The 26,614-nt window shown below is 49.1% G+C and overlaps 8 protein-coding genes across 8 annotated transcripts; 1 reads left to right on the top strand and 7 right to left on the bottom strand.

The window, feature by feature from the left end:
• Positions 1-1,105: 1,105 nt before the first annotated feature.
• On the bottom strand, positions 1,106-2,218 carry FSUBG_6699 (uncharacterized protein; the record flags this gene model as incomplete). The annotated part of the gene is made up of 1 exon (XM_036684925.1): positions 1,106-2,218. One exon carries the CDS (start codon positions 2,216-2,218, stop codon positions 1,106-1,108), a length of 1,113 nt encoding a protein of 370 aa, XP_036537852.1.
• An 872-nt stretch (positions 2,219-3,090) lies between these two features.
• On the top strand, positions 3,091-7,136 carry FSUBG_6698 (elongator complex 1; the record flags this gene model as incomplete). Its single annotated transcript, XM_036684924.1, has 4 exons — positions 3,091-3,248; positions 3,304-5,027; positions 5,076-5,418; positions 5,468-7,136. 4 exons carry the CDS (start codon positions 3,091-3,093, stop codon positions 7,134-7,136), a joined length of 3,894 nt encoding a protein of 1,297 aa, XP_036537851.1.
• Positions 7,137-7,724: 588 nt separating this feature from the next.
• FSUBG_6697 (actin-interacting AIP3) lies at positions 7,725-10,903 on the bottom strand (the record flags this gene model as incomplete). The annotated part of the gene is made up of 2 exons (XM_036684923.1): positions 7,725-10,613; positions 10,724-10,903. 2 exons carry the CDS (start codon positions 10,901-10,903, stop codon positions 7,725-7,727), a joined length of 3,069 nt encoding a protein of 1,022 aa, XP_036537850.1.
• Positions 10,904-12,230: 1,327 nt separating this feature from the next.
• Positions 12,231-14,403, bottom strand: FSUBG_6696 (uncharacterized protein; the record flags this gene model as incomplete). The annotated part of the gene is made up of 2 exons (XM_036684922.1): positions 12,231-13,663; positions 13,764-14,403. 2 exons carry the CDS (start codon positions 14,401-14,403, stop codon positions 12,231-12,233), a joined length of 2,073 nt encoding a protein of 690 aa, XP_036537849.1.
• A 1,815-nt stretch (positions 14,404-16,218) lies between these two features.
• On the bottom strand, positions 16,219-18,654 carry FSUBG_6695 (peroxisomal Ca-dependent solute carrier; the record flags this gene model as incomplete). The annotated part of the gene is made up of 6 exons (XM_036684921.1): positions 16,219-16,771; positions 16,821-16,986; positions 17,056-17,774; positions 18,047-18,254; positions 18,361-18,441; positions 18,492-18,654. 6 exons carry the CDS (start codon positions 18,652-18,654, stop codon positions 16,219-16,221), a joined length of 1,890 nt encoding a protein of 629 aa, XP_036537848.1.
• A 1,039-nt stretch (positions 18,655-19,693) lies between these two features.
• FSUBG_6694 (RNA polymerase II holoenzyme cyclin-like subunit) lies at positions 19,694-20,711 on the bottom strand (the record flags this gene model as incomplete). The annotated part of the gene is made up of 2 exons (XM_036684920.1): positions 19,694-20,503; positions 20,607-20,711. 2 exons carry the CDS (start codon positions 20,709-20,711, stop codon positions 19,694-19,696), a joined length of 915 nt encoding a protein of 304 aa, XP_036537847.1.
• Positions 20,712-21,256: 545 nt separating this feature from the next.
• Positions 21,257-22,656, bottom strand: FSUBG_6693 (uncharacterized protein; the record flags this gene model as incomplete). The annotated part of the gene is made up of 3 exons (XM_036684919.1): positions 21,257-21,760; positions 21,814-22,299; positions 22,354-22,656. 3 exons carry the CDS (start codon positions 22,654-22,656, stop codon positions 21,257-21,259), a joined length of 1,293 nt encoding a protein of 430 aa, XP_036537846.1.
• A 1,632-nt stretch (positions 22,657-24,288) lies between these two features.
• On the bottom strand, positions 24,289-25,402 carry FSUBG_6692 (MOSC domain protein; the record flags this gene model as incomplete). The annotated part of the gene is made up of 2 exons (XM_036684918.1): positions 24,289-24,705; positions 24,770-25,402. 2 exons carry the CDS (start codon positions 25,400-25,402, stop codon positions 24,289-24,291), a joined length of 1,050 nt encoding a protein of 349 aa, XP_036537845.1.
• Between the last annotated feature and the right edge of the window lie 1,212 nt (positions 25,403-26,614).

Genomic DNA, 26,614 nt, shown 5'->3' with positions numbered 1-26,614 from the left:
AAACTTGGTCTTTTAGATTTTGAACTTGGGTCCAAGCCCACTTAACATGCCTTACGGGGGGCAGCGTGCTTGACAACACAACAACTCCCGCTACGACTCAGCATCTTATCAAGCTATCCATGTCTTGAGACTTTAATATTAGGTACCCACCATATTAGACCTCACCGCAAACTGTCACGGAAGAGCTTCTAATGCACGACCCAGATCTGTAGCTGCACATGGCATCGACGAGCGGCATAATCGGCATCTCTTGTTGCACATATCGACATCAGAGTCGAACCACCAATGACCCAATTCCCGGGAAGTTTGTAGCACAGCTGAACCCTTTACCTCAGGCATCATGCACAAGAATCATGAACCGCACCTGGTAGGCCTCGACTGGTGACCATCTCGCATTTGGCTCAAAGCTGTAAGACCATTTTATCAATCACACGCGGAACAAGTCTCATTCGAGGCCTGCAATGCACCCTCCTGCGATGTGATAACTCGTCCACCCCGCAAACCGGTTTTGACTCACTCTTCTCACCTTGGCCGCACGATTATGGTGGGTATTCCTCTGTCTCATTTTTATGTACTTCTTTTCTTTCTCGCACACTTGCAGGGTCCGACGTAGCAACCCTAGATGTTCTACAGCGTGGTAAAAATGAAGCAAAAGTGACGTGGCGCTCATTTGCTTCGAAGACGACCCTGAGCGGGTAGTTTTTGCTTGTCAGTTGATGCTGATCTTGGCCCCGGCTGCGGAACGGTAGTGGGGCGGTGACGGACCCCGCGCCGTGCTCCTTGGGCCGGCGCGGAGTGCCAGGGTCGAGTCGAGCAAGGTTGTCTAGGAGCCCTCTACTTACAATGATAGCTTTACTAAGAATATCGCTTAATTATTCAAAAGTCTGTTGATACTCGGACAGTATTCTACAATAAGCAAGAGTAGGTACACCAAAATCAATTATGTTATGAAGCCTGCTCCCATAATGCGAGGCTGAAGCTATATACGCCAAATATATTACCAACCAACTACGCTCTTAAGCCATACGCCCTTGTGCTATCCAATCTCTTTACTGCCTATATAAATAAATAATCGGTTTATCGTCTTGTGTTTAGTCGCTTCATTCTAAAACATCACCTTGGACGCCACGCTCAATAACCAGGCTGCATCTCTCCAGCCGCCTTCGTCGGTTCCTGGGGGAGGAATACGCTCTTCTGGGGCTGTCGATATGCCTGCCAGATGGCGGGAGGACCAACTACGGGAGCGGCCGAGTTGGGAATCTCCTTCCTGAGGAGTCTCATCACTATCGTCCTCTGAATCCTCATCGTCTTCCTCTACGGAGAAGAGGGACCAGACATTGCCGAACCAAGTCCCTGTGTTAGCTTGGCCCTTGCGCACGAGACGTCGCACGGTAGCTTCATCATCTTGGGACAAGTCCTGCTCAAGCTCCTCGAGCTTCTCGTCGAGGTTGACAAAGTCAGGGCCGGGTAGATCATTGTTGACTTCTTGGTTGGGGAAGTAGGACCCATCGGCAGTCATTGAGAATTCCAGAGGTGAGTGGAGGAGACGCCTAGGTCGCGTCAAGCTGTGGGAGCGACTATGAGTGCGGCTAGGGAAGCGACTGGCATATGGAGATGCGTCCTCAGCAGTGCTACCGCGGCGACTAGCATGGCGGCTCGTAAGCTCACGCTCGCGAGCAAGTTCACTTTCAAAAGCATCCTCGTCGGGGTCCATTCCGCCTAGGCTGGTAGAACTCTGACGCGAGATAAGCCAAGTCTGACCCTTAGACTCGCGAGCTTCGGAACTCATGAGCGCGCCTGTCCTGAGCAGCCAATCGCTATCATTGCGATTATGCATGCTAAAGCTCATATCATCTTTGTGGCGTCTGGGCGTTGCGCGACCAGAATGAGTCTGACGTGATGCGCCAGCCGCGAGATGAGACGCGGATTTGCTTTTGGCGAGAGGTGTTGAGGGGGTTCGGGTATGGGATCTCGAGCGCGATGCTGTTGGGGATCGGGCGAGAAGACGTGGTGTTGAAGGAGCAGATTTTCCCTGGATATAGGAGGGGATTGGATGGATAGGCGAGTGAGGGTGTGATGCGATAGCGTCGGCAATGAGTTCGTCGTCGTTGAGGGGAAGTTTGGCGGTCAAGGGCGCGAGGGAGAGATGGTTGAGGTTGGAAGAGGAGCGATTCTTGCGACGAGATCGGTCGGCGTGTTGATTGTATGCAACATCCATGATGGTGATGGTATCACTATCACTGTAGATGAATGTGTTGGTGGTAGTTGGAATAAACAATGGCTGCTACGGCGAGTAGTAGCGTTTATTAGCACGATACGATACGTAGGTGGTTGAATGGTAGTGGTTGAGAGCAAATGCGGAGAGAAGTCAATGAATGGTTCCTCAATCAGTATCTAGCGGGCGATCGGCATGTGATGGTGAAAGCTACAAATAGAGCGTGAAACAGGGAACAGTCTAGAGTAAATCAGCACAAAAAAGATGGGAAATGGGGCAAGTTTAATAAGAGAAAGAGCACGATCAATGTGGCCATTCAAATCAGTTATTAGTTAAAAATAAGGCGATGAACTCTTCAATCGCCGAGGCCCGGAATAGTTACGAAAATCTAGGTTGGTCGCTATTGCCTGTGAAGAGCTGATCTAGACGGAAAAGAGAAGAAAGAAGTGATGCAACCTAAAAAGCTCTTTCCCCAGGCCCTTGATCAGAACTTTCAGAGATGGCAAGTACATGATCTGGGAGTCATAGCATGTAGCTTTTGCGCTACATCACCCCGCATCAGTACTTTGCCCACCAGCTTGATCAGGTACCGCAAAAAATCTCGATTACGGGCATCGACACCAAATCTAGCAAATCCATCGCCGCTGATTGCCCATTTCATCCACACCAAAAAAATATCACCACTTGCACTCTCGGCCTTGTCCGACAGACCAGAACAGGTCGAACGACAGCTGCATATAGGCCTATAGTCTGCCCATTCCCTACCGCTTCAGTTACATCGATAGTTACTGTGTGCTGTTGGTAAAGATCATCAGACAACTGACTAGGTAACTAGAGCTTGACCTTCTTTAGTGGTGAGGTGAGAAATAGTCAAGATGCGCAATCTTCGCAACATTCGATTCGGACAGTGCCAGCGCGATAACGTCACAGCTGCGTGTTGGGATCCTGAGAAGGATCAGGTTCTTGTCGTAGCCCAACCGTCTGTGGACAGCTGTGAGATTGAGTTGTTGAGAATCTCTGGAGATCGAGACATGTAAGTACATCGTTTATAGAATAATTTACAAATAATAGTCACTTACTTCATATAGCTCAGTCAGTACTGTAGCCAGCTGGGAGGCCCCAAACCCATCACCAGACCTCGTCGTCGACAAGCTCGTCAGTTTGCAGTATCTCAGTGGCTCAGCAACTACATGTCTCGTCTTCGAAGGTGGCGATATCGTCACAGTCCGAGAAGACGACTTCTCAGAAGAAGGTGCCCACATTGAGATTGTTGGCTCTATAGATGTTGGTATTGCTGTTGCACGATGGTCCCCTGATGAGGAACTCCTCATTGTTGTCACAAAGGAGAACAATGTCATATTCATGGGGTCAACCTTCGACCCGGTTGCTGAGATCCCCATGACAGTCGAGGACCTCAATGCATCGAAACACGTATCCGTCGGATGGGGAAAGAAGGAGACTCAGTTTCAAGGTCGAGGTGCAAAGGCCATGCGTGATCCTACTATCCCCGAAAAGGTTGATGAGGGTTTACCCAGTCCTCACGAGGATGGTGCCACCACCATTAGCTGGAGAGGCGATGGCGCTTATGTGGCCATCAACTCAGTCCAAGAGAACTCACGACGTGTAATTCGAGTTTACTCACGAGAAGGAGAGCTGGACAGTGCAAGTGAGCCAGTTGATGGCCTTGAGGGTTCTCTGAGCTGGCGACCAGCCGGAAACTTAATGGCTGGCATTCAGCGAAAGTCAAACCAGATCGATGTGGTCTTTTTCGAGAGGAACGGTTTACGGCACGGCGAATTCACACTTCGTTCTCCTTCTGGGCCAGTTGAGGCTCATGAGAGAATACGTCTTGAGTGGAACTCAGACTCGACTGTCCTCGCAGTCCTTTTCAAGGATATGGTTCAGCTATGGACTATGGGCAACTACCACTGGTACCTCAAACAAGAAATCCCTATCGAGGCTAGCTTGACATGTTTGTCATGGCATCCCGAGAAGGCTTTGCGCTTTGCTGCTACTTCAACAAATACTGTCGTTGTGACAGAGCACATCTTCCATACAGCAAGAGGATCGTGCCACCCGCCGCACGACAATGGTGCTGTGGCGGTAATTGACGGCGAAATAGTCAAGTTGACCCCTTTCCGAACAGCCAATGTTCCGCCCCCTATGGCAATGTTCGATATCACGGTTCCTGCGGCGGCAGTCGACGTCGCTTTCGGCCGTGACAACACATCCCTTGCGGTTCTTCACCGAAAGGGTATCGATGTTTATGAGTGGCCCGTCAAGAACGGGAGATCCATCAAACCCAAGCTCTCCAAGAAGGTATTATTCGACGAGATGGCAAGCCCTGGATACAATATTCTTTTGAGAATTGCCGCTGTAGCTGATGCTTTCCATTACTTCGGTTACGAAGAGGAGAAGGGCTTTGTTCAGCGATTCGTACAGGCTGCAGGTGAAGTTGAATTATCTGTCGCAGACGTCAACTCTCGGGAGGTTCTTGTCGCCACAACCAGTTATCAAGACGATAATTCGTTCACTGGGTATGGCCAGGACAGCTCGGGAAAGCTATTCCAGATCAGCGAGTCTGGAAATGAGATGCTGCCTGTGCAATTCCAGACACAGCTGCCTTGGTTTGAGATTAGCAAGGTTGATGATGAGAATGTTGCCTTTGGCCTCTCCCGGAACGGCCATATTTATGCCAATTCTCGTCTTCTGGCAAAGAACTGTACTTCATTTATCGCCACACCCAGCCATCTCATATTCACTACCAAGAACCATTTTGTCAAGTTTGTTCACTTGACCGCCAACGTCGATGGTAAGGCACTATTTTGTCTTTCGTGACTACCCACTAATGCCCCCTTAGATCTTGAAGTCCCTGCAGATGACCCCGAGACAGACGAACGTTGCCGCAGTGTGGAGCGTGGATCGCGACTTGTCACAGCTATTCCCGCCAATATGAGCATTGTTTTACAGATGCCCCGTGGAAATCTGGAGACCGTCTTCCCTCGAGCCATGGTCGTGGCAGGTATCCGTAACCTCATTGATGAGAAGAACTACGCTCGAGCATTCTCATACTGTCGTACTCAGCGTGTAGATATGAACATTCTCTACGACCACCAGCCCGAGCAATTCTTGTCCAATGTTGGCCTTTTCCTCGATCAGATCCCCGATGTCGCTCATATCGATCTCTTCCTTTCTTCTCTCCGGTATACTTTCCTATTCCAACCTTCCAGAACCATCACTAACCTAAACCAGAGCTGAGGATGTTACTCAGACCATGTATCAAGATACGAAGCGATCTACCGGCTTTGGAGCTGATACGATTCCTTCTGACTTGTCACCCGTACCACGGGGTTCTGCTGCAAAAGTCAACACGGTCTGCGATGCTCTTCTCGACGCCCTCCAGAGCCGCAAGGCTACCAACCTTCAAAATACCATCACCGCCCATGTTTGCAAGTCTCCGCCTGCACTCAACGACGGCCTTCTTCTAGTCGCTGAGCTGATGCGTGAGGACGAGAAGATTGCTGAAAAGGCAGTTGAGCATATCTGCTTCTTGGTCGACATCAATCGATTATATGAGAATGCCCTTGGGCTCTATAACCTTGATCTGGCCCTCCTTGTCGCTCAGCAGTCCCAACGTGATCCTCGCGAATACCTCCCATTCATTCAAAACCTGCACTCTCTTCCCGAGCTTAGACGTCACTTCGAGATTGATGATCATCTTGAGCGTCGTGTCAAAGCCCTTGGTCATCTCCAAACAATGGATGTATTTGATGAAGTCCTTGCTTATACCACCAAACACTCCCTATACCACGACGCTCTCCGCCTATACCGCTACGACCCTCCTCGCCTTCGAGAACTCACAGCCGCTTATGCTGCCTATCTTGAGACCACATCAGCTTACCGAGAAGCAGGGCTTGCATACGAGTCACTCGAGAACTGGACTAAGGCAACGAGTTGCTACCGAACCGCCGGCGCTACGTGTTGGCAAGAGTGTCTTTACACTGCAGCTCAGCAACAACCTCCCATGTCGGCTGAGGCTATGTCCGACCTTGCCAACAACCTCGCAGATGCTCTCTGGGAAGCAAAGGACTACTCTGCTGCTTCTACCATCCACCTCGAATATCTCGACTCTATCGACATGGCTGTTCGTTGCTTGTGCAAAGGCTACCACTTTGCAGACGCTATCCGTCTCGTTGTTCAACGCAAACGCCCTGACCTCCTTACTGCCAGTGTCGACACTGGTCTTGCCGATGCACTAGGTACAACGACCGAGTTCCTTGCTGACTGCAAGGCCCAGCTCAAGGCTCAGGTTCCTCGTGTTGCCGAGCTTCGACGTAAGGCTATTGAAGACCCCCTGGCTTTCTACGAAGGAGATCGTGCTGGTGGTATGGACATCCCCGACGATGTCTCTATCGCTGCCTCTTCCCGAGTCAGCACCAGTGCATCGCTCTTTACACGATATACAGGTAAAGCTGGGAGTGTGGGAACCGCTGGAACGGGAGTCAGTCGCGCTACAAGCAAGAACCGCAAGCGCGAGGAGAAGAAGCGCGCTCGTGGACGAAAGGGAACAGTCTACGAGGAAGAATATCTCGTCAACAGTATTCGTCGTCTTATTGACCGTGTCAGTGCTGCTGCTCCAGATGCCGAGCGCCTCATTTTCGCGCTTGTGCGGAGGAACATGCCCGAGCGTGCGCGTGCTGCCGAAGCTCTCATGGCTGAGGTATCCGAGGCCTGCACTGCTGCGGTAGCTGAGGTGTTCAAGGGGTCCGGGGCAGAGGCCGAGCAAAATAATGACGCTGAGCCAACCTGGCAGGCTACGGGAGGTGAAGCTGTACTGCAGGACTTTGTGATGGGACAGGGCAAGAAGTTGGAGCCTCCGATTGTTAAGGGGGTCAAGAAGCTTACGCTTTTAGGATCATGATGAAAGATTTATGTCAAAAGTTGTGTTTGAACGACTAAGTACAATCAAGAAGTAAAATGTGTACCTGCTCTCTTCATCAGTGCCCTTGCCGTCCACAGTATTGGGTTGAGAAATGATATCGTAGTGCTGAGTTCAAAATATTCTTGGGCCTGAATCCAGTTGGGCATTAGCTCCAGGCCAATCTTTGTTAGCATGTCACTAGTATAGGATCAAATCCAGCAAAAGGCAAAACTTTTACGGAGTTTCGATCTGATGAAATGTGGTTGATCAAGTGAGAGAAACAAATCCCATTCGCCTCCGCTATGTCAAAATCCCAACTAAAAACTACCGAGTAAAAAGGCTAACTAAGTACGAGAATATCGAAAAAAAGGGGGTAAGAAAATGCTGGCTTAGAGAGCCTTTGCCTCCTATATCCGTACGTCTGTCCTTCCTAAGTCCATAACCATATTCCGTACTGACATATCGCGTTCAAACAATCCCGCATAAGGCGTTTCTTCTTCCCAGGCATCATCTCCATAAACATAGTGGAACCGATCTATCTAGGCACATCAAGATATGTATACTCGATCATATAACCAATGTGGCTGACTAAGCGCCATTTGGCGGATCAGGTTGCTTATCGTCCTCGTCTTTTGGTGGTGGTGGGGGAGGCGGATTTGCCTCTGCTTCTGCTTCTGCCTGAGCCTGGGCTTGTCGGGCCTCGTCTTCTTCGAGTTCCCTGAGAAATGCCGCGTCCTCGTCCTCCAAATCGGCTTCAGGGTCCGCACCCTCCTCGCCGATAGGGTCCTCAGGGATAATGCCGTTCTGACGCTGCCAAACCTCTCGTCGAATGCGGTCGTCCTTGGCTTTCCGTGCGCGCTCGACCTCCTCAAACCCGCCTGACTTCTTCAGCTTGCCGTCCGCGACAAAATTGGTGATTTCTCGATGGAGTGGGTTGACTTGGCGCGTTGCTAGCTCCTTTTGCCGTAGCTTCTCTGCACGCTCGATAGCTTCCAGTCGATCTTCGTGGTTGGGTTGTAAAGCTCTCACTTCACCAAGAACACCTTCCTTTGCAGCGCTTTGATCGGCACTGTTGCCGAGGTTGATAAGGCCCTTGGAGAACTGGCGGGCGCTTCCGGCACTTGCACCAGTGCCGTTGTCCTTCATCTGCTCCTTGGTAGCCTGCTCCACGAGAGTGAACGTTTCCGAGGCCTTCTCCAGATCGTCTCGCAGATCGACCAAAAGATCCTCCATAAGGCGAAGCTCGTCCCGCCCTTGGCACACGTCCTCTAACTCCTTCTCCCAAATCTTGGTCCAAATAGGTTTCTCCTGGGTCATGTACTCTTCCATTCTCTTCAGTTCCTTGGTCAATGTTGCAATATCCTTTCCAACGGAATCCAATTGTCGCGGCAGTGGTCGGACACCGCGATGCACCACATCCTTACGCAGATCTTCGATAAGGTCCTGGAGGTCGTCCACTTTACCGACCAACCGATCAGAGTCACTGTTGAGTTGCTTACGCCCACTGGTAACATATGAGTAACCAGCGTCGCCTTCAATGTCGGGGATGGCAGCTTTGGCTGTTGCAACCTTGACGTTGGCAGCTTTTGCGCGAATGGTAGCCATTGAATCTTGAATGTCTGCCTGGAAATTCGAGTATGTCTGTCGCATAATGGCCAGATCTCGTCGCAAGGTCTTCAGTTCTCCGAGATGACTACTATCCAACTTCTTTCCAGAGTTAAACTGTGTCTTTGTTCCGTCAGACGAGTGAGAAGTTGATGGAGGTGATAGTGCCAGCCGAGCCATTTCATTGGCAGCCTCTTGTTGTCGGTCTGAAACTCGTTGAAGTGCAGCTCCGTGATCCGTCACTGTCTGCTTGACATCCCGAACAATTTCGGTTAAGGATGCAATTCCATCGTCGATATGTTTCTTGACTTCGTCCAGAGCCTCAACATTGAGCACCAGAACAGTTCGGTCTTTGACATCTGCGAGATCTTCCAGTTCGTGTCGTACACCAGAAACCGGGTCTTGAATGTAAATTTCGGGGAGGTCTGCGCCATTATGTTGTGTATTCCAAGAAAACTTCTCGATAAATGCGAGTTGAAGCCGTCCAATGGTAAGCTCGGCGCGTCCCTCCGGCAGAACAAACTTCTTTACCTTGGACTTGTACTGGAGGAACAAGGTCAGGTCCTTCGTGGGAGTCGGAGGGGGCGAATCTTGGAAGTATGAGGTCTCGGCAGACTTTTGCTGTGGTGTGGGAGCAATTTCAGGTTCGGCCTTTGGCTTCTCGACTTTTGGTGTTTCTGGCGCATCATCGCTGAAGAACATAGGATCAGTGGGGGGGCCACTGAGTGTTGCGCTGGCAGCATACGCTTCATCGGGTGTCTGCACCGTAGGAGGGTCTGGCTTTGCGGGTAATTCTGCTAATGAAGATTCCTCAGAAACACTGTCTGGTATCCTGACGGGAGAATCTTCAGCAGGAGCCGTAGTTCGCAGAGACTGGCTTGAGGTATTACGGTTGTGGCGTATAGACTGTCGGCCTTGAACTGCTCGTAGTGATTCTCGGACTTCCTTTCTTCCTCGGTTTGGCACAGGTGAATTCTGCGGTGGAAGAATCGGTACACCATTAGCACCTCCCAGATGCTTGGATATCTGATATTGAGAATATCTGCGTGAAGCTCGTCTTTCCAGATCTCCACCCTTCTGTAGAGCGGCCAGGGCACTTGAGGTATTGTCGGGCGGAGGTGGTGGAGGCGGAGGAAACGAATCGATATTTAACTCTCCTCCATGTGGTCCAGGAGGTGCTGGAGGTCCAGTGGGGATACTGCTTTCACCCTCTGGATAAGGCGGAACAACTGGCATACTTTGCATCGTGTTGCTAGATAGGGAAGACTGCTCTGATATGGCGGATGCTCGAGAGGATTCTCGCTGGGCATTAAAGCGACGTGGGGACTGGTTGGTACTGCCGCCCGACTGACGCAAAGAATCAGTCGGTTGGGAGTCAGGCTGGAAACCATTCTCTAGACCCTCCTCCAACATATTGGTGAGTCCGCTGTTGCCGCTTCCAACGGTACTGACGCTGGTTGCCCTATCGGGAGGTGCATGGCCGTCGCGGTCCCGAGCTTGCTTCTGGCGGAGCTTCTGTTGTTTGCGCTTTAGGCCGTGTAACAGATTAATAATGATGTCCCGGATCCTAGGCAAATATTTCTCCAAACTCTCGGCACTCGCCTCTTGGCTCAACGTCGCTTCGAGAATATGTCGCAGTAGATCGGGCACGTTTCCTAAGTCGGATGTGTCAACGTGGATGGCCGTGAATGCGCGACACGCCATATTGAATTCATAACCCAAGCGCACGTAAACGTCAGACACTTGGCTATCGGTAGCTTGTCCGCGCGACCATTGTGTCAAGGTCTCAAGGAGCTGTTTTGTTGCGACGAGGAGGTGTGTGACGCTCTTTTCGATCTGCGATAGAGGCATATTGGAACCGCTGCCGGAACCCTGAGAGATCATGGAGCGTCAGCATCTTGCTTTGCAATTGGGCATGGGACGTGGGGCAGGGCTCGGCAGGGGCACACTCTCGCCCACGCTGAGCATTATGATATACTCACTTCACGGTTCATCCTGCGAGACCCAGTCGATTGTACAGATCTCGCTGAGGCGCTTGAGGCTCGAGCCTGAAGCGCCGGCGAGATGGATCGGACAGGAACATTTGGTGGTGGCCCTGGCTCAGCGCCAGGCGAGCGACGATGGGCAAAGGCGCGTTGAGAACCGGATGACGGAGCTTGCATGACGGACGATGTATGCTCGGATATATGTATCTAAGTCGCGACGATATATTCGTTTTGTCGATGACGGTCCAGAGAGCGAATAAGAAGTGGGAGCCTCGGTCGACGAGCAGGTGGCTTGGTTAGGAGATTAAGCTCGGTGGAAGCCCAGTGCTTAATCTACGGATTTTGGGTGCCTTCGAGGGGCAAGAGGCATCATCAGAACGAGCGGCAGGCAAAGCGGATCGCAAAATCGATTGTCGGAGTAGGAAAAAGGGCGTCGCAAAAAAAGATCGAGGCAGGTGATGTACCTGGAGAGAGTGCGGCTGACGTGGGAAGAGAGAGGATTGGATTGAATTGTGGGAGGAGAGTCGAGCACTGTAAAGTGTGGATGGATTGAATGATTGATTGATGATGGTGGACGGCGGTAGGTAGGTAGGTGAGGTACAGTAGTTAGTGGATGAAGTTAGGTTCCGTACGGGCTCTAGCGGGTACTAGATACAGCACGACATCAGTGATTCGACAGCTGAAAATACCTTAGTAGGCTAGGTACCAAGACTCTTAGACCAGGCAGTGCCCAACCTTACCTGGCCTTGATCCAGATGGAGATGGAGATGACCCCTGTATAAGCACGTGCCACTTCCCATGGCGTTTATTCTGCAACCTAGGAACGGAGAGAGCATGGATGAGATCCAATTCTGGGGGAGCCTATGAACCAACAGTTTTTGTGATCATGGGACTTTATTAGCGATAAGGCTTGGATACAGCCGTTTCAACATTCTTCAAGCAGCGTTTTTTAAAAGCACTAGCTAAATGTTGCTAGCCAATCGAGTCCCTACCATTCACTGTAATTACATAGAGGTTACCCGCATAAATAACTGTTGATGAACTCGGCACAAATTGTGTTGATGCATAATGCATGCAAACAATCTACTCGAGTTACACTATCTTGTAATGAATGATATCATGGCCAGAATCAGAACAAACCACGCCAAGTCGTTTCATAGTTGGTTCAATATATCCCGCGGGACGGGCTGTCGGCTAGGAAACGGCTTTACCGCTACCACGCCTTGACCAGCCACTTCATGGATCTGGGGTTATTAAACTTGGCTATTGTTTCGAAAAAACTGTTTCGTTGGGACAAGGAGGTTCTTGATGAATATTTCATTGCGGTCAATAATACGTTCAACGAACGATATGGTATCCTAAGTTCCTATCCTTAACGAATGGTGCTGTCCAAGCAATATGTTTCCTCGTAATATCATATATCATCAACGCCTGTACGCCGTATTCGTTATCCTTTCGTGTATCTCGCTGGTTCCTTGTTTCTCTCTCTCTCTCTCTCTCTCTCTCATTCTTCCTCTCCGAGCAGGGCGAATTGATCGCCTGACACGGTCCTAATGTCAAGCTGGGAGAACCCCTTGCCCTTTCTTCCACTGATGAGATGTGGTGGAAGCGATCCTCTTCCACCGTCAACTATCACGCCCTTGCCCTTGAATTCTTGTGAACCCGTAACGGAGTTTGCAAAGAACAGGCCCTCCCAAGAATTAGGATAGTAGAGCTCAATTTTGCCGCTGACTGACTTGTGTGTGGAGTGAAGAACCGAAAGCACGGGTCTGGCCATGCTAATTCCAGCAAGGTCAGACCCTTCCGGGAGAACAATGTATGGATCGCTACCATCCGTCGGATCATAAGGCTTGACGGGGGGGATCGTTTCGCCGATGGTAGCAAGGCTTGTCCACAGGGGCTCCAGAATCGTCACATGCGTATCGCCGCTCTTTGTGTCCGTGATGATTGTTGGCTTCGCCTTTTCGTTTATAGTTAACAAATTCGAGTCCAGCACTGGCCAGATTTGCAGCGTCATATCACCAGACTGCGATTTGAAAGACGCCGACGAGCTCGCGGCGACATCGGCCGTGATATCTCCCGACGCCGTGATGATATCAATTGTGTAGTCACGTGGTGGGAATTCGCGATCTGGGCGAGCAGCCTTCTGAGCACTTGTGAGAGGCTCATCAATCTTGATCGTGCCTGAAGCGGAGCGCACACGAAGCTCTGCAGGGCGAACATTCTGAGGGTTCACGGGCTTCGGTCCAATGTTGGTGATGATATCGCCTGAGGCCGTCGAGATGTCGAGGAGGTCGTAAAGGGGATACCATCCCTTGACATTGCCGCTGGCCGTATGGATGCGGATTTCGCGGGATGAGAGTGTGTAAGGAACAACTTCCTTGCCCTTGATCGTTTTGATACCAGGGGAGGTGAGATCACCGCTGGCGCTTCGCATGTCAACCCCGTTCTGAACTCCCAGAACGACCCCCTCTTGGAGGTTGATGTCAAGCTGCTGGGTCTCAATGTTAAGATGTTGAAGGATAGCCTCACGATGAGTCGAGACCGTGATACGTATTTGGATGCAAGGGGCCTTGTCGGACAAGCTCCAGGCGATCCTGGATGGCACCTTGATCTCAAAGACTTGAGTTGTCTTGTCGAAGTCGGCTTTGACCCTGAGATTGTCGTGGTTGGAGATAACCTGCAGCTCGATACTAGTAGGCGAGGAATCATCTACAGGCCGAAGAATAACTTCACCAGAGACATGGGTGCTCCATCCTTCAAGGTCATCGGACTTGACCATTCTTTGTATAATGCTAAGGTTGCGATCAGATTGGATATCAATTTCCTCAATGACGGCGGCGAAGTGGTGGGGCTTTTGTAGGCAAGTTCGCGAAGGATTCCAGTCAAAGTTATCGCCGTTATCGGCAGGTGGTGCAACGGGATCGTTATCCTCGACTGGGTTTGAGTGTGACTAGCAATGATATCAGTCCAGATCTTGCATTATATCCACATGAGGCTTAAGTTACGCCATGATTAGACTTCATAGTAAAGCTACTGAAGATCATAAAAACGACAGAGAAAATGAGAAGCGAAGCAAGGATTGTCTTGACTTTCTTCCTGATGTTGAAGTTTGAGACGGAGTCTTTGAATTGTTGCCAACGTGATGGTTCTTGAGCTGAGTTGTAGGGGGTACTCATAGACTCTGGAGCATGGCTGATCAGAGGTCTACTCTCTTCAGGTCGACCCATTGTAGCTGTAGAAGCAAAGGTCTGATAGTTGTTCACTGTAGTTGGCGGCGAAGTTGTAGTAGGTGAGGGCGAGTAAGCAGGTGGTGCGTCAACAGGGTGAGCAAACAGGGGAGAAGGTCTTGGAGGAGAACGTGGCGTCGATGCAATGGGGTTCTCTGAGCCACTCGCGTTCTCGTGTGATGAGGCAGTGCTTTCAAGGTTGTGTTCAGCAGAGCCTCCGCCGGTATTTAACAACCTCCTCTCCCTCTCTGCCTCTTGGATCTTTGCATCGCGACTCAACTGAGTTGGGTCCTCGACAAGCACGTTTGGCACATGAGGTACGTTTTGTCCAGAGCGAGATGACGACGACTCAGACGACGCGTGGAAGTAACCGTCTGTTGGCGAGAGGGCATCACGTTCATCGTCAGAGTCGGCGGAATAGAGATTGTCAGAGTAAGGAGCAGGCATTTTGTCCTTGTCTCGTTATGGGCGTGGGGCGTGTAAGACGGTGCAATTGATCCAGACGCACGTCAAGTACCCCTTTTTTTATTGAAGTAAGAAGGTGGTTAAGGTGATGCGTACGTGGCACTCGTCGCAAAAGGAATCTGAGCGTGCTCACGCCGTGTATCACCAGATTATTGAGGTCAAGAATGCCAAACGAGATGAAAGAAGGATGAAGTTGAGTTACGGCGCGGATGAGGAAAAAAAGAGGGGAACAGGTCTTGCTTACAGCAGCTCTCTCTTTTTGTTTCCTACAATCGGCCTATGGCCATGGTTCTAGACTGGATATTCCTGCTCGGTTACGTTGCTTGGTTGCGATGCTTCTGATCATGTATGTATCTATGTATCTATGTATCTAACGACGTTGGCCGATCACGCTATTGCTCTTTTGGGGGCGAGCGTTGAACATGCATATGAAGCGGCGTAATACTGCAAAAAGTCCGACCAAGCTATCCATTTATCGTGTTTTCCAACTTGTAAGACATGGATGGATGGTATGTGCAATGCTTCCTTACTTACTTGGCTATACGGTATTTTCAATATTATGAGTTATATTATCTCTACCTCTGGAGTTTCTTTTCTTTGTAACTATTTGTTTCTTCTTCCTACCTATGATGCACCTTCTCTTGAAAAGTCTTCAGTTCCCTCGTCTTATCTTCCGTCTCCCACCAGAGCAAGGATCCTCTATCACATTACAAAAGTTCCACCAACCTTCACAACCCCGCAATCCTCTTTCGAACCCTTGCCAACTGCCATTCCCGTGCAAGCTCAAGTCATGGTTGCAATGTTGCGTAAGCCCTGCAGCAAAGGCCGCGAGTTCTTGACATGCGGCTGACGACAACCTGTGACTGTGGAAGATGAAATAACGAGTCAAAATCGCGAAATGACGTTTGCTGATCGATAAAGGGCAGCAAGCATACGTGATAGGGCTGATTGATAACGAGTACATACTTCTTGCCCCAGCTACCCAAGCCGAGCTCGGATCTGCAGTGCGGTAATAAGCTTCTTTTTGTACAGTAAGCTGCCAAAGCCATGATGAGCTTGATGAACAGCTCCCTCTGGACCTCCTTTCAGGCTTAAGCTCAGGACACATTCACTCCAGCAGTGGGCTTCACTCTACAAACTCCCGCCATGCCTTCATAATTGTTACCTTCTTATGGTTGTTATTGCAGTCCAACGAATTCTCAAGTTCCCCAGGACGCCCCTCCTGTATGAACCATTCCGCCGGAGCCGGCCCCACATCTCCGGCTCCGGTTCCATGTCCGAAATGGGCATACTCGATCCCGGATGTTTTCCATGACCTCTCGCAGCTAGCCCGCCGCCTTTCGCAATTCAACAATTTCATACATGGCGAGTCAGAGTAACTTTCATTATCGTTTCAAAACTAGTCGAGGAAACTGATGGATTCATCACCAGACCTCCTCTTCTTGTAACCACTTCTATCTTGAACAAGGAAATATCCACCCAGTTCTAACCACTGACTCCCAGCACCTCCAAAAATGAGAAATATGCAGTGCCAGCCGCATCACCGCCTCGTCTTCTAACGATGGCTGCTGGTCACTTTCTTCTTATATATCAATCCCTTCAACGCCAGAATATTCCCCCGTCGTAACGCAATGCCATCCAATCGCTAGATCCTCGCTTTCCAGAATGTTGAGTGAAATTTGCGTGCGTGCGTGCGTGCGTGCGTGCGTGTGTATAGTAAATGTTAATTGTGAAACAGGGGATGATCCCTTCAGTTTCTTGTGTTTGTCCCTTTTATCTCATAGCTAGTTGGGGCTTCTAGCTCAATCCAAGAATTCTCTTTGAATTCTCGTACACCACCCAAGTGATACTCAAGGCGGGAGCAACCTTCAGAAGGTTAGGTGTAAGGCCCTTATATAAGCCCCGATATCCTTCTCGTTGGATCGTTTTCTTCGTTACGTCCCAGATACCAGTGTATGTTGCAGGATGCATGGCTGTGCCTTGGGTCTGAAGTCGTGTTCGCACCACGTTCAGGGGGTAGACAACGCTGGCTCCAAAGGCTCCAGACGTGGCGCCGATGATGCCCGTGGCAATATTTCCGGGTTTGACATCGTCTTCATGGACGTTGTTCTCCCGAGCATAGTACGACTTGTAAGTCTTTTTTAGCAGTTCAAAAGTGCCCATGTCAATAGCACTGTAGGGGAACATTCCCACAAGTCCCATAGTCAATCCTCGATAGCAGGCACGCACACCACCATCTGCATACATTTTCACAGCTGTTTGACGAACCAAAGCCGCACCTTGAAGACCGTCCTTGACAGTCTCACATTGTAGGCGGAACTTGAGGGTATCGAGGGGGTAAACCGAAGCCCTGCCAATTATCAGTCTCTAGCCTCTGTCGAGACTTCTGTCAGACTTACTGTGCTATCATGCCAGCAAAGCCACCCGAGGCGAATTTTGACCACGAACTGAGACGCTTGGGATCACCATGGCCCTCGAAGTTGGCAAGAGCGCGTTTTGCGGCTTCATACGAGCCAAATTTAATGGCCGTCTCAGGCATGATTTTGATGACATTGAGGCCGTTTCCTAGTCTTATTAGCATATTCCGTCACATCCAGGGCCAATCTGAACCCTAGCCATATGATGCAGACTTACCAGCAAAAAGACTTCGAACGCCCCCTGACCGAACAAGATCTCGGAAAGCATCGCCGAACGGTTTTGCTGCGTTTTTTAGAGCAGCGAGAGGACGGCCTTGTCGAAATGCTGCACCCGCGGTCTCGGTACGACTGGACGTATTCACAAGCAGATAGACCTTCAGCCGATCGAGAGGCGCAGTAGCCGTACGCGACACTCCACCGGCGATGGCACCTGCTAGAAAGTAGCCTGGATCGGGTACAAATTGTGTTAGTCTAAACTTCTTGTGCACTGCTGTTGAAGCTCCAGTGGTGTGTTCATGTCCAGGTCCATGGGTGCCATCGTCGACGTGTTGTGTAAGCGTTTCGGCGATTTCCTGCGATATCTCGGTAGCTGCATCATCGTAGTCAGGATATGAGACTACGGCCGCGGTAGCCATGTTCTCGGTCTGGTTCGGGGACTCATCCGGATTTGAGGTGTTGGGTTGACTGACGGAAGTCGATGTCCGGTCGGGTGAAGGTATAGGTCTTGGGAAATCGTAGGGGAAAGCGACTCGTAGAAGAGAGCCGAAAAGGGTGATGAAAAGAGAGCGGAAGCCGTCCGTACCTAGACCCTCTAATGTTTCCTCGCTCACAAGTGTGTCTCCTTCTGGAGTCACGCTGACCACAGAGTAGTAAAAGTCAAGTACGGCATGAAGTTGGGAGTCGTGGTCGTGGGGCGGCATAAATAGTAGGAAGTTTCTGAGAGTTCATGATCAGCTGCAAAGTCCATGATCGACAAGGAGACGTCTCGAGCAATGTCTCGACTTCGAGAAACCGGCCGCAAATGTATCGCCGGTGGTAGTGATTGGGCTTGGCACATGACGTTATGAGGGTTATCCCCGCCAAAATGACTGAGGGTCAGTCATGAGCTCTGAGCATCTGATGGGATGCGACTGACAGCCGGTGGAGTTCCCAATAGGAAAAATGCAACAAAAAGAGCACCCAGATAGAATTGGAAATAAAGTACTGACCGCCATTCGTCAAATGTGACATAACCGTCATTGTTGAGGTCCATATCATCGAAGAACTCGGTAAGGCGGCGGTTCGATAACGTGAGTCCGGCATTCTTAAAAGCTGTTTGGAGCTCAAGTTTGTCCAATTTTCCATTCCCATCTTTATCAATTGATCGAAATAGGGCAAAAAGCTGGCGCTCTGCATTTTCGACAAATTTTCGGAACTCTAAAGGGTGCGAACAGCCAAAAGTAAGCTTTCAACATCGTGGCCGTAGGTACCGAGGCAATATCTGAAGAGTTGGAGCTCCAAAGTCAGAGGCAGATTTGCGTACCGTTGTATTGTATCTTGCCATCGCCGTTTTGATCCACCTCTTCCATTATACGCTTCAGCATATCGTCGGCATTCTTCATTGCTGTAGTTGCTCATCAGTATCTCTGCCAAGCTTGAGCCCCTCTCGCTTACGATGGTCAATCCTTCGAAGCCCCTTCCGTAGACCCTTTAGGTCAAGTTCACCAGTGTGATCAGGCTCGAGGCTCGCCCAGAGCTTCTCAACACGAGCATCGCGAGAGTTCTGGGGCTCCCTAAACCCCTCTTCGAGTTCCTCCACAATGTTTGTCACGCTCATGACGACAGTTGTAACTGCAATGGTGGCATATCTCGTTCCCGCAAGATTTCAGGTACGTCGGGCGCAACAGGCGCAAAAAGCCCTGTGCTGCAGGAGAGCGTCGCTGCGGAGATGAAATCGAGGTACGGCGACTTCGAGGGAGGTATTGTCGGGTTACCGGAAGTTCATGGCTAAACTGTCGTAGGAAGGATTCGGGTCGGAAAGGAAAAGATGGTGTTGAAGTGCCAATACCAATTGACAAGCTGTGACGTTGGTAGCTGAATGAAACCCCCCAAACAGGGTTAACGTTTTGCTGCTCTGGGCCGGGCTTGCTAAAAAACCCAGTGCCTGTATCCGTATGTACCAGATACCAAATACTATGTACAGTGGAGCTTAGCCCCGTCCGTCATGGCCCGTCCGTAGGTGGTGGCTATCAACAGCCGTCCTGCCCGCTCTTGGGCACTGCTTCGAAGCCTGGCGATCAATCAGAGGCACTGTATTATGATTAGTGCCCCGGAAGGACCCGCTGAGCTATGCTTTTGCTGTCCCTAGCTGCCAATATCCTCGCTCTGTCTCGGCATAAACTCCTGGCTCCTCATCTCGACGGAATTCTTTTCATGTTGCAAATATTCACATGATCTACAGACTAGCCAAGTGAAAGACATGTTCAGTCAGTAGATTAATGATTCAGTATAATGTCTGAGTGCCCTAGAAATAGTTCTTATCTGAAGTTCGCAAGTCTCATAACTTATAATCGGGTGGCTCTTTAAAGACAGTTCCGGGCATGCGGTCCAACAAATCACTGGAGTACACACCTGCATATCTGAGATGTTATATAGAATATCTCCTATCGTTACAACTATCAGGCTCCTACGATAGAAAGGTAAAGTTAAAATTCTAGAACTATACAGGCAGCCAGCCAGCCTGGAAGCTTCATACAATGCCAAAATGGATGAATGTCTAATAACAATAAGCAGTAACGCCTGAAACTCCCCGTCAATGCTCCTCAATTACTTAACCCGCACATACCATGCTTCATGTCTCATTTCTCATAACTTGGTCACTTATCTAGGCCTCTTGCCTTAACAAACCTGTTGATCTGTTCGCGAGTGAGCTTGTCGTTGTAATGCTCATAACATTCATAAAATGATATTATCTCCTGAGTAGCATCCACCATAGATGCAATCTCCACGTTGCTGTCGACCAGCCATTTCGCAAACTTTTGCACCCGCGACACCCGATCTTGTTGCCGCTTCTCCTTAGGTTCTGCAGCAGCGGGCTCGGGCATTCCGCCTTGTGCTTGTTGGCCCTGTGCTCGCATCAGCGCCTGTTGAGCGGCTGCTAGTCCTGCGGCGGCCGCCGCTCCGGAAGTGTTCTGGCCAGGACCGGAGTTATTAGGCCTCAACACCAAGGCCAGTAGGATGGCAACCATGGCGATAATGTGTGGAGGGTATAGGAGCGGAAGATCCGTCATGAAGTGATCGTTGATGACCGAGCGAGCTAGTTGCACTTCGTCGTCCACCAACGATAACTCATTTCGTAAGGCTGTGATCGTTCGATAAGGTTGGAATACAATCAACTGTGATCGCATCTCGCTTATCATGAAGAACTCACACTCGCCCAGCTTGGACGTGTCGATGGCCACGAGATCTCCCCACATCTGTCGCGCCTCTGTCACGATGAGTCGAATATGTTGAGGGGACTCTTCTATTTTGCAGGCTAAGTATATCGCGGTCGCTATGACGAGGTACGGGTTCGTTCGACGAATCTCGACTTTGGAGTAGAATCGCTTCATGTAGACCTGCGCCGTGGCCATGGATTGTTGTCGGATCGTCAATCGCTTCGCCAGCCGTATCAACTCTGCGCGCCCCTTGAGTCAGTCATTCAGTTCTCTCGTGGTATAGAGGTTTCCGCGTACGTTGATTAAAATATATGTACAGATGGCGTTGCTGCGGAAGCGGAAACATTCGCACCAATTCGGCATTGTCCTCTTCAAGCTTCTGTCGCATTGTCACGAGCTGCTCCTTGGTGAAGCTCCAGAAGCGACATTGTGTCGAGTGCCAATAATTGGCTGACATATCTTCGTATAGGCGATTAGGTACCAATTCGCAGGAAGAGTAGACTTTTTTAGGAGGCAGATTTGACAGCCGAAGCTGTTGAGGTTTCGTTGAAATAGTCAACTTGGAGAGGGGGCTCGCAAGGCTGGCAACGGCGCCACACGGAAGAGTCCCGTCTTGTGGCTGATTGGCGATATTAATAAACGACCTACCTTACCCAATAGAATTTGCCTGTTTTTTAACTGGTAATTTATTATTTACCAACTTAGATGGAAATTAGTCTTTTGTGAGATGCAGGTGAATTTGGCATTTCCGGATGGTGTCTGCACGTGTCCTATTTATACTGATACTTTCACCATCGTCGTCGGAGTCCAAACAAGTTAAGTCATACTGGTAGTCCATTGGAGCCGGGATATCTTGGATAACTTCACTCATCATGCTCTTGGACTTGTTAAGAAGTCTAACATCTCTCTCTATTAATTGAGATTATGCTCTTGTGCATCAAGAAGCTATTAAAAGTACTATCTGACTTCCAACTCGCCTTTGGGTATCAAAAGTTGCCTCTGTCACAGCTCCACTTCGCCTCTTGTTAATGACTTGAAAATGTCATCGATCTTTTTCTCGTTGAACTCCTGAGCGCCGTCCAGATCAAGCATGCGGATGCCCTTGTCAGACTTTTTGAAAAGAAGTGTACCGCCCTCCTGTTCGTCGACCTCGATATACCCTAGCTTGGGGTGCGTGTGGCCTGGAACAAGTGCACACAAAAACGAGGTCAAGTCTGGCATGGAGTAGGTTTTGCCAGGGTAGTTTTTCTCAAGTGAAACTTGATTTTTCACGATCTTGATAGGATCCTCGTGGCAGTTGAAGCCCAGAATTCGTTTCTCGATACAGTGGCCTCCCTGTTGCTTCAGACCTAGGGCTGAGTATTTTATACTCTGTGCTGTATGCGAAGGCACGACGGTGAACTCCGCAAATTCTTCAGATCGGCTGAGAACGATCTTGGCTGCTTGTTGGTTGAGGGCGATGTTGAACTGGTTGGAGAAGAGATTGGCTGACATGTCGCAGGAACCCTATCACCATAAGTATTTTGTCAATGAGTAATATGCATCATGAACAGGCTTACCACTTGCAAGTGACACCTGACCTTGCTGGCTACACCTCTATCGAGGAATTGTTGTAGGATTCTCAACGAAGAACCCCCAAAGAAATTAACGCTTCCCGCGCTCCGGATCCGATGCAAAACGTTATCCAAGACAAGTTCTTCCACAGTAATGTTTGAGAGCGTTTTACGACGCTCGAGATTCCCGATACACTTGTCATACCAACCTCTCAGGTTATCGGTTCGACGGCCTGGATGTAACACTTTCTTCAGGATGTCGTAGTAGTCCTTCAGCTCACCTTCAGTCCGGTTGACAAGTTCTTCATGGTGATGCATGTGTAAATTCACTGGGTTCTCGATATGTTCCAGAGTCTTGTAGTCCACAAGAATTTCGACAGGGTTAACATTAGACCACTCGGAAAGGCAAGTTGCCAGGTCGAGTGCACTTAGTTGTGCATGCAAGTTAGCGTCGTCGATTGAGCCATACTTTGGCTTCACTGCCATCTCGAGCTATTACCGTGGTCAGATTTGTCTAAAGCATCTGATTCGGAGGAGGAAGCTTACAATCTTGCGGTCATCTTTTGTCAGATCTTTGATATCATCAACATCCTGCTGCTTGATATCTCCGTTCAAAAGAGTCTTGAAGGGGTTGTCGACGGATGGAAAATGCTGTTTTATCAATTCCTTGCATCTGGTGATCTGATCCATGGTCATGGATAATCCAAAACAAACTTGACGGGGCTCTAGAATCCAAATCACGCGGACGTTGGGCTTCCAGCGTGTGGCCTGGAACAAGGCCAAAGCCGCGGCCAGATTATCTGAGTCGATGGAGTCATTATAATAAATGACGAGATCTTCCCCCAACATGGTGAATAGTTTTGATGACGGGTAAACTTGTGCTTGGATGCGCGATAGTGGTGAAAGTTGATGGGAAGGTTGAGAGATTTAAGAGTAATGGAAGTTGTAATGTCTGATTGATTGATTGGGAAGAAGCTTTGAAAGCTGGTGGTGGGCTGTGCATTGGTTCTCTCAGTAAAGGTAAGCTGCCGCTTAAAAAGCCCCGCGAAGCGCCTAGCACAATGGGTATTGCCACACCAATCTGGCAATCAGTCAGTGAATCAGCCTGCCCAGTTACACAAAATCACAAATGTTACAGCCTTATGACTAGCAGTGGGACAGTAAACTAGGCCTGTGAGTACAGACCGTTTTGGACGTGTTTCATTGCCTCCATGACCAACCTAAGCCACAGTTTTTCCACTCTTTGTTCGTGTATCAACAACGACTAACACGGAACTAGAACTCCCCGAGCCGCGATTCCCGACACTTTGGGTAATATAACTTGGCAAATATGCGCTTGAATCATAGCGTCAACCGATCTGAATGGATCATTCTTGTAGCTCAATCAGGGTGTTTGCGTTCCCCATGAGCATGGGGATATATCACTCCACCCAAGCATCGTCCACATTATGGCATCATGTGGCAGGGGCAAAAGACCAACTAGATGTGATGTTTGTCTCTGTTTGTTCTGAGGCCTTGCTTGCTCTATCTACACGAGAAGATGTACAACTGCACCAGAGAAATCAACACGGATGCTCTTGTGAGCAAAGCGCCGCATGATTGGGTCCAAGTCTAGATGAAATCATTCTATCCTTCAAACAAATCGTGATACAGCACCTGTCATATCTAAACAGTCTCTGTGCCTTGTTTCACGATAAGAATATCTTTGACTTGACTTGCTATCACACTAGAATATGAGCGCCCTTTCAAGCCTGCTAAGTCTTGACCGGATCCAAGAGACGGGTGCAACAACTCAATCATGTTTGAAATTCTTCGTACATCAACAAATCCCATCTATCAGCTACTTAACTTGATGCCAGCAAGGCCTAGCACTAGTGTCTTCGCAAGGCTGTGTATGGCTGATGGTGTGTTCCGGCTAATATGCCAAGTGGGTGAAGGATGTGATTGTTCAACAATCATGCACTTGATTAATGGACAAACATCCCTTCAAGTCAGGAGGCCTCTATCAAACTCCATTAATCCAATTAAGGGTCTAGTCTGATCAAGTTAACGAGGACTCCCGGACAACCCAAAATGTGAAAAGAAAGGGTGAAGGGCAGGACTGAAATCAAGAACCGCGCTCTTCTTCCCTTTAGAAATTAATCCCAGATTCTCAAATCAGCCTCTTTTATAAACTTATATACTGTAACCAGGTATTCTCGAAATAGTTATGAGAGACTCAACCCTTGAATTCGATCTGACTTCTCATGAAAGCTTTTGATCTTAGTTAGCCTGGCTGGGTTGATCAAGCACTGCCACTTAATAGAGGAGAACACAGTACAGTCAGCTAGTGTCCAAAATTGAACACCGTACAATACATGTGAACTATTACCCAAACATGGTCTTATGGTCATTTTCATCTTCGTTCTCCTTGGCGGTTTGCACATGTCACCCTACCACAGAAGCCATGCAACTCCCCCAAACACTTTCTAACAACTCGTTTTACTTCATTGGGCTAATAAAGAAGTGATCATTCGTCATAGCCGTGACCTGGAATTTCATGCCAACCTCGATGTGCCCCTCATCGCGCGGTGCACAAAGCATGCCAAAGCTCGGCTTGAACTTCAGTCCAGCGTCGATTCGTCGATACTTCATCAGCTGGTTCCAAGGCTGACGCGGATGTTTATCAGCAGTAATCGGGTGAACATTGGGTACCTGGCATCGTAGGCATCGGCAGACAACATCAAGATCAAGACGGTGCTCGCCCTCACCAATTTGGAGAGTTTTCCATCCATCCTCAACCCAGGGTACGCTTCCTCGGATGATGACATTGGGGCGGAACCGATCAATCTCAATCTTATCTTCTCCGGCTTGAATGAGACGCTCGTTAAGTTCATTCATGCTCGCCATGGAGGCAACCTGTCAAGTTTGGCATTAGTACAACGTCTGAGTTATATGTCAGGTTCCATTTTATGTAACTGACCAGCACAGGCATCATATCGGCAAACTTGGTAGCCTCCGTACGACCAAGACGGTGAGGAGCTCCGCTTCCACGTAGAACTCGCGGTGTAGGGCCCTTGTACATCAGGCGAACGTCCATGTTTAGGAAGTCCGAGATGGGCTTGGTCAGACTCTCGGCGTATTCCCATGCATCAGTTTGCTCGCCCCAAATAGTCGCCTTCTTGAGCTCAGTGTTGTTCTCAAGCCATTGAGTCGTAGGGTGAGCCGGAATCTCAATCTTGTGTTCATTAAGAGAAATTGTGAGTGTGTCGGTATCGACGTCCCAAGCTGTTGTGATCAGAGTCATGTTTGAATTTGCCCTGATCGTAATAAATTCATGCTTATCGGCCGTGACAAACATCCAGTTACGGTCCAAGTCTAGGCCGGTCCGTAGCAGCTGCGCTGACTTGACATCAAACCCGCGACATGATTTGACCGGGTATAATCGAAGGCGAACAATTTCATCGTCAGCTGGCAACGGTAATGATTGGGATGCAGATCCACCAACAGGTCTGCGGATGAGAATAAAGAGCAGAAGAATAGGCAATGTAGCCGAGGCGACAATGGACAGAATATATCCCAGTGAAGGGCTCTGCCCAAGATTTATCACATCCATTTTAATGTGATGTAAGGTAGATCACACTGTGTAAGTCGGTAGGTTTGATGCAGTGGGCAAGAGAAAAAGTCCGACTCATGGTGGAGGCGGGAAGTCCGGACAATTTAAACCCGCGCTGCTCCCATGTCTTATTAGGCCCGAGTCTCGGAGCGAGACTCAAATGGATTAGGTCCCATTCAGTATCTGTCTGTCATCGGATCTCTGATGGTATTTATTCTAAGTGTTTGAGCTGTTACTGAGATAAAGTCCGTATCGAAGTATAATACATCATCATCACGCAGGGGCAATTGAAGAGTTTCTGTCTCTTTATGACCAGACCTGCCAGCAGAATCACAATCAATGTATATCTTCGTTGCCATGTGGAACGAATCTATCAGAAAGCAACGCACCAGGTTTATTCCTCCACGATATATTCACTGTTGACCTAATAGAAAGCTGGTTCAATTTCCCGTCCTCTATACAAGCCCCGAAAGTCATGCTTAAAGCTTCTGCATATAGGCAAAAGATATGATCTTGAGCCGCGATCGGAAAGATACCTGTAAGCTCTGCTTCTTTGAAATTTTGATTCTAATACTCCAAGGCAGCTCCATGTGAATTTGGAAACAAAGTACGTGGGGCCCAGAGAAATGATTCCAAACATAGACGGATCGTATTCATAGGTCTGACTCATAGGTAGTAAGAGCCACTAATGAGGGACTTTTGGAACGAATCAAGCATGATACACAATTGAATATAGTCTACCTACTAGAAATCCTAGAATACTTCACATACATTTGATCTTTAATTTCATCATTTTTCCAACTCTGCCCACTTAGGGTTGGCCATATAAGAGAGTGTCTCTTTACCCTGCGACAATCATATTTTCTTTGTCTAAAAGGTTTCAAAAACCAGAAGTTCAGAACCATAGTTGAAGGACAGGTGTGATAAAAGAGGCTTCACTAGCAGACTCAAGTTCAAGTCTTTGTCGAGTATTAAGTGCTCTCATCTACTGTCAATATTCAATTCTTAACTATTAAACCCTCTAAATGTTCAGATGTCACATAGGGCCCAAGGAGAATTCATGTTCACTTGGGACTTAGAGCATGAATTCGTACCATAATGACTACTTCCTATACATTCAGCTCTTAATGTCTTCCATCGTCTTCAAAAGTAACATCTATATCACGTGTCTTGTTGTAGACTTTTGATGATAAGAGCCGATCTCGTCAGATA

This window comes from Fusarium subglutinans (genome assembly GCF_013396075.1).
Source record: "Fusarium subglutinans strain NRRL 66333 chromosome Unknown NRRL66333_c0000073, whole genome shotgun sequence".
NCBI classification, from domain to species: Eukaryota; Fungi; Ascomycota; class Sordariomycetes; order Hypocreales; family Nectriaceae; genus Fusarium; species Fusarium subglutinans.
The sequence above is the reverse complement of the archived record's forward strand: the minus strand, read 5'-3'. Positions and strand labels throughout refer to the sequence as shown.